Here is a 9,509-nt window from a genome sequence, read left to right on the forward strand (position 1 = left end):
ATGGTGGCGCAAAACAAAACGTGGACATTTTTTAAGCGGATAAAAAAATGAGAACTATATTGTTTCCAGCACTTCGACTTCAGGCGCAGTAATATTGACGGATTTTGAGCGAGAGGGGGAGTAGTCAATAGTGATGATGTTACTGCACGCCAAGGTCGAAGTGCTGCAAACTTAAGTGCTCTTCCGCCATACAATATAGTTCTCATTTTTATCAACTTAAAAAATCGCCACGTTTTATTTTGTGCCAGCATACTTAGGCCTACTTGTGTAGCTCCTCATGTTACAGTCTTTAAATAGGGAAAACATGGAAATGTTTGGTGTCTTCTAAATTCATCCCTGTTTGGATCCTAGGGAATGGATGGGGCTGGGCTAAATGCTAGCACATTCACAGTGCACTGTACAAGATTATGTGCACGCATTGAAAAAAGATAGGTATGTATTAATTAGTCTAAGTTGAGGTAAGAACATTGTAAAATATTGAAAAACGGTGGTGTTTTCCTTTAACACGGTCCAACATAACACAAGTTAGAAAATCTGAATAGTTACAGCAATCATTTTCACCATTTATGCTTGTTTATTAACTGTTAATTAATGTACAATATTTAGTTACTAAATACAATTGAAAACACTCAAAAGGGGTGGCACAGTGGCTCAGTTGGTACCTCACAGCAAGAAGGACCCCGGTTCAAGACCCCCTAGGTCAGATGGCCTTTCTGTGAGGAGTTTGCATGTTCTCCCTGTGTCAGCGTGGTTTACTCCGGTTTCCTCCCACAGGCCAAAAATGTTAGGAGAATTGCAGATACCAAATTGCTCCACCCCAACGTGTGTATTGATCAACTTGTGTGTGGATTAACCAGTTCTCACCATGAATATGGCCATAGATGCTTTAATGGCATGAAAAACTAACATACCGGTAGCTAAATAAAATTACAAACAGCACTGCAGTTAAAAAAATACAATTTTATTTCCAAAGCGCTTTTCCATATGAACATAATTTTAAAGCAGCTTATAAAAAGTATTGAAATGTCATTAGAAAAATTTAATTTACTATATTGTAAAGCAATTTGTACCTTCCATTTCAAGTAAATAAAATAGGTCATAGCCATTTTGCAAAACAAAATATATGTACTTCAGATGTACATATACAGGTACCAAATGTATACACATCTATACCTACATGGCACATATTTGGACCTTTTTGAAGGGTCCTGTCCCAGAGACCTCTTTGTACCTTTATTCTGAGAGTGTATGATGTGTGAACACATCATACTGTCAAAATTTTTTATTAATTTAAATAAAAATGTTAATCTTGCTTCCTTAAATTTTAACTCAATTTATGTTTTCTACCAGTGGTGGCCGGTGACTTCTTTTTTGAGGGCGCACGATGCGAAGCTTGTCACAACATGTATTTAGCCCGTCATGTGTGTGGCTCACCATGTCAAAATATGTGTATGGCGCATCATGTAAACTTATGTGCATCACGCGACATGTCAATATAGGAGCCTGCTGCAGGGGCCACGCTTCGAAGGGGTTTATGATAAAAGAGAAACGCTTGCGTTTGCCAGATACTTGCTTAATCTCATGTGTAATCAGAGTTTAGTGTTAAAGGTCCCGTTCATTCTGTGTTTTTGAAGCTTTGGCTGTGTTTACAGTGCACAATAAATGTAGTACTTTTCACACAATTGACTTATCTGTGTAGCGCCGGTTTAACTGTCCTAAAAACGTGCTGATGTCTTCCTTGTTGTATGAAGTCCCTCCTTCAGAAATACGTATTAAGTTCTGATTGTGTAGTTCGTTTAGTGTGTTGTAATTCGATAGCATCTTAGCTTGCCGTTAGCTTAGCTGATGGCTGACATATTCCTGTGGGCGGAGTTTAGTCAAAAAACTGTTCTACTGACGTCATTAAAGCAGGAAGTAGAGGGCTGTAGTCCAAACCGGCCGTTCGCTGTAGGCTTTGAAAGGCGAATTCTGTTAAAGAAAATATTTCGCCTGGCAGTGAACTTTGAGATTTATCATTTTACAGGTATTATTTATGCTATTATAGCAATATTACACACTAACTGGGTTTAAAAAATGGGATCAGAAAGAACGTGACCTTTAAGATAGTGTCTTGCGAGTATTTTGTGAACATGAGCGTCTCTTTTATCATAAACTCTTTCGAGGTGTGTGCAGCAGGCACAGATTTTGATAAGACGCATAATGCTCATGGTTCACATGATGCACCAAACACATATTTTAAATTCGTGCCCATTCGAAGAGAAGTCACCAGTCGGACTAAAGTGGAATTTTAAAGACATTCTCAGTTTAGCATAACCCTGCTTCGATCACAGTTACTAGAGGCTTGCTGCTTTGGCAACTGTACAAAGTTGATAAAAACAGTAAAGTTGGTGTGATTTTGTCCCAGCATGAGTGTGATTCTGTGGAGTTGGGAATGCGAGGCACACAGGGACACACAACCATTTACATCTCCAACCTGGACCCTACCACACCTGCAGCACAGTCAGGACTCCTGCAGGTAGAGAGAGAGAGAGAGAGAGAGACAGAGAGAGACAGAGAGAGAGAGAGAGAGACAGAGAGAGACAGAGAGAGAGAGAGAGAGCTTCTAACTACACACCTCTCCTTTCCATCAATTAACTCTGAATTGATTTTCAGCTCGGCGCCAGTCTGATCAGCATTAATGGTACATCGACAGAAAATCTCTCAGTTGCTGAAGCAAAATCCCTTCTGAGAAACAGCAGTGGGACCGTCACACTGCAGGTGTGTTTCTTCATCAAATGGTATTAATAATTACAGTGAGGAAAATAAGTATTTGAACACCCTGCTATTTTACAAGTTCTCCCACTTAGAAATCATGGAGGGGTCTGAAATTGTCATCGTAGGTGCATGTCCACTTTAAGAGACATAATCTAAAAAAATATCCAGAAATCACAATGTATGGTTTTTTAACTATTTATTTGTATGATACAGCTGCAAATAAGTATTTGAACACCCGAGAAAGTCAATGTTAATATTTGGTACAGTAGCCTTTATTTTCAATTACAGAGGTCAAACATTTCCTGTAGTTTTTCACCAGGTTTGCACACACTGCAGGAGGGATTTTGGCACACTCCTCCACACAGATCTTCTCTAGATCAGTCAGATTTCTGGCCTGTCGCTGAAAAACACAAAGTTTGAGCTCTCTTCAAAGATTCTCTATTTGGTTTAGGTCTGGAGACTGGCTAGGCCACGCCAGAACCTTGATATGCTTCTGAAAGAGCCACTCATTGGTTATCCTTGCTGTGTGCTTCATGTCGTTGTCATGTTGGAAGACCCAGCCTCGACCCATCTTCAATGCTGTAACTGAGGGAAGGAGGTTGTTCCCCAAAATCTCACAATATATGGCCCCGGTAATCCTCGCCTTAATACAGTGCAGTCGCCCTGTCCCATGTGCAGAAAAACACCCCCAAAGCATAATGCTACCACCCCCATGCTTCACAGTAGGGATGGTGTTCTTGGGATGCTACTCATCATTCTTCTTCCTCCAAACACGATTAGTGGAATTATGACCAAAAAGTTCTATTTTGGTCTCATCTGACCACATGACTTTCTCCCATGACTCCTCTGGATCATCCAAACGGTCATTGGCAAACTTAAGACGGGCCTGGACATGTGCTGGTTTAAGCAGGGGAACCTTACGTCCCATGCATGATTTCAAACCATGATGTCTTAGTGTATTAACAACAGTAACCTTGGAAACGGTGGTCCCAACTTGTTTCCGGTCATTGACCAGCTCCTCCTGGGTAGTTCTGGGCTGATTTCTCACCTTTCTTAGGATCATTGAGACCCCACGAGGTGAGATCTTGCATGGAGCCCCAGTCCGAGGGAGATTGACAGTCATGTTTAGCTTCTTCCATTTTCTAATGATTGCTCCAACAGTGGACCTTTTTTCACCAAGCTGCTTGGCAATTTCCCTGTAGCCCTCAGCCTTGTGGAGGTGTACAATTTTGTCTCAAATGTCTTTGGACAGCTCTTTGGTCTTGGCCATGTTCATATGTTGGATTCTTACTGATTGTATGGAGTGGACAGGTGTCTTTATGTAGCTAACGACCTCAAACAGATGCATCTAATTTAGGATAATAAATGGAGTGGAGGTGGACATTTTAAAGGCAGACTAACAGGTTTTTGAGGGTCAGAATTCTAGCTGATAGACAGGTGTTCAAATACTTATTTGCAGCTGTATCGTACAATGAATGGTTGAAGGGTCATACATTGTGATTTCTGGATTTTTTTTGGATTGTGTCTCTCACGGTGGACATGCACCTGCGATGGCGGTTTCAGACCCCTCCGTGGTTTCTGAGTGGGAGAACTTGCAAAATAGCAGGATGTTCAAATACTTTTTTTCCTCACTGTATATCAACGCAACACACAACCAATGTTCGGTTATTCCTCACATCTCACCTGTTATCGACCTTCGCACTATGTGTGTGTGTGTGTGTTTGAGTGAAGGTGATGCAGAGCAGCTGTGTGACTGGAGGAAGCTTCAAAGATCAATCATCCTTATTTCCTTCCTCGCCTGGACTCTGGGAAAATCTCAAAAACAAACCCCATAGGTAATTCACATTTATATAATCTATATAGCTAAGCAATATTAATTTCACACTGCACTGAAGTGGATTCTCGCATGTATTATAGTGTAAATGGTGTTGTTTTGCAATGTATTACTAAATGTATTATTAGGTTCTGATGACTTTGATAGTTTTTTGTGAAGTTTAAATGGTTCTTAATATTGCCTAATGGCCTTTTTTAAATAATTTTTAGTAGAGTGATAAAGTATATGTATGAAGCACATGATAATGATGATGAGTAATTAAATATGTTCCAATTATCATTTATATCATTTAGGGCTGTACAAACTTTCACTGGGCCTTGAGACCAATTTTTATTTGTGCCTCTCTCTTTTTTTGGTGGGCTTTAACATAGACATACCCCAGAGGACTGTAATGGGTCCTAGACAATATTCCTTGTTGTCCTGCCGTGGTAACATCTGGGATTTATGCATCATTACTGGTTTCATCACAATTTCTTCTTCAGTGCACAAAAACAATTTTCAAATGTCTCTGAGTTTGTCTGCAGCCATATAGAAACCATTCGACTGTAAAGTCAGCAAAATCCCACACACTGGAGTCCTGATAAAGGCCTGAAAGGGCCCTTCAGGGCACCAGGATTATTTTAAGATCAGTTCAACAGAAGTGCCAAGCTTGCTATTTTATTCACTTTTTCAACTGGACTAAGAAACGAGTCCTGTCTGACATTATTATTATTATATCTCTTGTAAGTTTTCCTCAGTTTCAAACTATCACTCTTGAACGTGGCTCTGCTGGACTCGGCTTCAGTATTGTAGGAGGATTCGGCAGTTCCCATGGCGACTTGCCCATCTATGTCAAGAACGTTTTCCCAAAGGTATAGTGGGAAACCGACACAACTCAACAAACTCAAAAGGGAATTATAAAGTTTAGTGAGTTTACTAACTCTGTTGATGTTATCTTACACAGGGAGCCGCAGTGGATGACGGGCGTCTCCGTCGGGGCGATCAGCTGCTGGCAGTGAATGGGCAGAGTCTGGAGGGTGTCACTCATGCAGAAGCTGTTGAGATCTTGAGACAGACCAGCGGACCGGTTACTCTACAAATACTTTCAAACAGACCACCAACATGCTGATAAACACACACAGAAGATGTTTCAACGATCCTCACTACTGAGATGACTTGTCATAAACCTCACAAAAACTGATGACAGACTCCAAACGTGAAGTCTTTTCTGACACTAAATGTAGAATGTAAAGTGGGAGAAGCCAATAGACAATAGTGCTAAACTGTGATCCTCTGTTATTGAAACATACACAGTGGTGGCCAAAATAATTAAAACACCTCGCATATCTGAAAATATTACTTTTCATAATGATGCCTGCTCGGAGCACAATAAATATCCGATGGGATGAAGTAAGGAAAATTACCTAAATCTATATTTAGGTCATTTTCCTTACTGGCCCCCTCAAAGTCTGGACCTCAACCCCATTAAGCAAATTTGGGGTGAGTTGGAAAATAAACTGCACTTGTACATTCAAAGGAAAGTATTTGGCTTGAGTTACTGAAGGTATGGGATAACATTAGGCTACTAATGAAGTTCTGACACTATAATTTCTACAAAAGGTGGACATACCAAATATTAAAGTTAAAGAGTGGATAGAAACAGTACGACTCACTTTATCTGATATTTGTTGTGCTCAAAGCAACCATCACGAAAATAAATCGTGTTTTGGAGGCAAAAAAGGTCAATAATTTCAGATCAGTTAGGTGTTATTATTTTGGCCACCTATCTATCTGTCTGTGTGTCGATCTATCTATCTATCTATCTATCTATCTATCTATCTATCTATCTATCTATCTATCTACCTATCTATCTATCTATCTATCTATCTATCTATCTATCTATCTATCTATCTATCTATCTATCTATCTATCTATCTATCTATCTATCTATCTATCTATCTATCTATCTATCTATCTATCTATCTATCTATCTATCTATCTATCTATCTATCTATCTATCTATCTATCTATCTATCTATCTATCTATCTATCTATCTATCTATCTATCTATCTATCTATCTATCTATCTATCTATCTATCTATCTATCTATCTATCTATCTATCTATCTATCTATCTATCTATCTATCTATCTATCTATCTATCTATCTATCTATCTATCTATCTATCTATCTATCTATCTATCTATCTATCTATCTATCTATCTATCTATCTATCTATCTATCTATCTATCTATCTATCTATCTATCTATCTATCTATCTATCTATCTATCTATCTATCTATCTATCTATCTATCTATCTATCTATCTATCTATCTATCTATCTATCTATCTATCTATCTATCTATCTATCTATCTATCTATCTATCTATCTATCTATCTATCTATCTATCTATCTATCTATCTATCTATCTATCTATCTATCTATCTGTGTGTATACACACTCACCTAAAGGATTATTAGGAACACCTGTTCAATTTCTCATTTATGCCATTATCTAATCAACCAATCACATGGCAGTTGCTTCAGTGCATTTAGGGGTGTGGTCCTGGTCAAGACAACCTCCTGAACTCCAAACTGAATGTCAGAATGGGAAAGAAAGGTGATTTAAGCAATTTTGAAATTGGCATGCTTGTTGGTGCCAGATAGGCCGGTCTGAGAATTTCACAATCTGCTCAGTTACTGGGATTTTCACGCACATCCATTTCTAGGGTTTACAAAGAATGGTGTGAAAAGGGAAAAACATCCAGTATGCGGCAGTCCTGTAGGCGAAAATGCCTTGTTGATGCTAGAGGTCAGAGGAGAATGGGCCGACTGATTCAATCTGAGAGAAGAGCAACTTTGACTGAAATAACCACTTGTTACAACCGAGGTATGCAGCAAAGCATTTGTGAAGCCACAACACGCACAACCTTGAGAGCGAATGGGCTACAACAGCAGAAGACCCCACCGGGTACCACTCATCTCCACTACAAATAGGAAAAAGAGGCTACAATTTGCACAAGCTCACCAAAATTGGACAGTTGAAGACTGGAAAAATGTTGCCTGGTCTGATGAGTCTCGATTTCTGTTGAGACATTCAGATGGTAGAGTCAGAATTAGGCGTAAACAGAATGAGAACATGGATCCATCATGCCTTGTTACCACTGCAAAGGCTCCTGGTGGTGGTGTAATGGTGTGGGGGATGTTTTCTTGCCACACTTTAGGTCCCTTAGTGCCAATTGGGCATCGTTTAAATGCCACGACCTACCTGAGCATTGTTTCTGACCATGTCCATCCCTTTATGACCACCATGTACTCATCCTCTGAAGGCTACTTATAGCAGGATAATGCACCATGTCACAAAGCTCGAATCATTTCAAATTGGTTTCTTGAACATGACAATGAGTTCACTGTACTAAAATGGCCCCCACAGTCACCAGATCTCAACCCAATAGAGCATCTTTGGGATGTGGTGGAACGGAAGCATTCGTGCCCTGGATGTGCATCCCACAAATCTCCATCAACTGCAAGATGCTATCCTATCAATATGGGCCAACATTTCTAAAGAATGCTTTCAGCACCTTGTTGAATCAATGCCACGTAGAATTAAGGCAGTTCTGAAGGCGAAAGGAGGTCAAACACAGTATTAGTATGGTGTTCCTGGTAATCCTTTGGTTGAGTGTATATACACACACACATACCACAGGGCTGATGAATGCTTTATTCTGATTGGTTGAGAAATGTTACAGAGGTATGCATTATTTTTTCGATAAACGCACACCTAACTTGTCAAATGTCTTACAATAGTCACCAGAGCAATGTTTGTGGTAACCGTGGTATAAGCTGAATAATTGACCCTGGTCCTTTGAATTATTCGAAAAAATAATGCACATGCATTATTTTTGAGTAATTCAATGTCCCTTTGTCAATCATTCCTTACATATTTAAACTGTTTTTGTACTGTATTGGCTGTTTTCACATCTCTACAGAGACTTGACCCTTAATTCACATTCACTTTTCAGCATTGAATAGCTCAAATATGAATTATTAAGATATAACAAAAAAGGCATAACTAATACTGGGAATTTACATTATACATTAGAAGCGTGGTTCAATTATTTAATGAACACAGGTGGCAAGTCATAAATCACGCATTCCTACAAGGACTAGTTTAATATAGAAAACATTTTCGGAATGCAACAAACCATATAATCATATCTATATATGTTGTCAGATGCATTTATGTGGTTTAGTCTTTGGCCCTTATTGTTAAAGGGGACATATCATGAAAATCTGACTTTTTCCATGTTTAAGTGCTATAATTGGGTCCCCAGTGCTTCTATCAACCTAGAAAATATGAAAAAGAACAACCTAGTTACTTAGTTTTGGTAAACCATTCTCTGCAATGTGAAAAAATAGGTCATTGAAATTTGGCTCCCCCTGTGATGTCAGACAGGGATAATACCACCCCTTAATCTGCAATATCCAACAAAACGGTACATTTTTGCTCACACCTACAAAGTGGCAATTTGAATAAATGATATATATGGTATTTTGAGCTAAAACTTTATATACCTACTTTAAAAAGTCTTGTGAAATGTCCCCTTTTAATAACAGCATAGATTTGTCTTTCTACACCATATGTATATTTCCCTGTGTAAGTAATGCATCATTTTATTATTGCTGTAAATAATTATTAAAGTCTTTATGTTAGGCTACAAGTTAAGCATTGAGAATTATACTGTTAATTACGAGTTCCTGCAGAAATACATTTCCTGCAGTCATTCGCTGAGATTTCAGAGATATATAATAGCAATTATAGTACAATTTAGTTGTTTTCCCATTCTGGGCCACCAGTGTCTGATCAATACTTCTGATGGGCATCATCAAGCAGAATGAGCCATGGAGATAATTATAACAACCAAACACCATACATCACAG

The 9,509-nt window shown here is 38.9% G+C and overlaps 1 protein-coding gene across 6 annotated transcripts in view; it reads left to right on the forward strand.

Moving 5' to 3' along the window:
- Window positions 1-5,768, forward strand: part of LOC129444633 (multiple PDZ domain protein) — a 60,520-nt gene extending 54,752 nt beyond the window's left edge. For 5 of the 6 annotated variants that reach the window (XM_055205399.2, XM_055205404.2, XM_055205400.2 and 2 more), the window contains 5 exons: window positions 2,405-2,515; window positions 2,653-2,757; window positions 4,486-4,589; window positions 5,316-5,439; window positions 5,532-5,768. In XM_055205399.2, coding sequence (XP_055061374.2) covers window positions 2,405-2,515; window positions 2,653-2,757; window positions 4,486-4,589; window positions 5,316-5,439; window positions 5,532-5,696 — 609 coding nt within the window. In that variant the 3' untranslated portion in view covers window positions 5,697-5,768. The remainder of the gene's footprint in view (window positions 1-2,404; window positions 2,516-2,652; window positions 2,758-4,485; window positions 4,590-5,315; window positions 5,440-5,531) is intronic. The other variant, XM_055205403.2, reaches the window with a different exon arrangement.
- Window positions 5,769-9,509: the final 3,741 nt, after the last annotated feature.

This window comes from Misgurnus anguillicaudatus, chromosome 3, assembly GCF_027580225.2.
Source record: "Misgurnus anguillicaudatus chromosome 3, ASM2758022v2, whole genome shotgun sequence".
Lineage (NCBI taxonomy): Eukaryota > Metazoa > Chordata > Actinopteri > Cypriniformes > Cobitidae > Misgurnus > Misgurnus anguillicaudatus.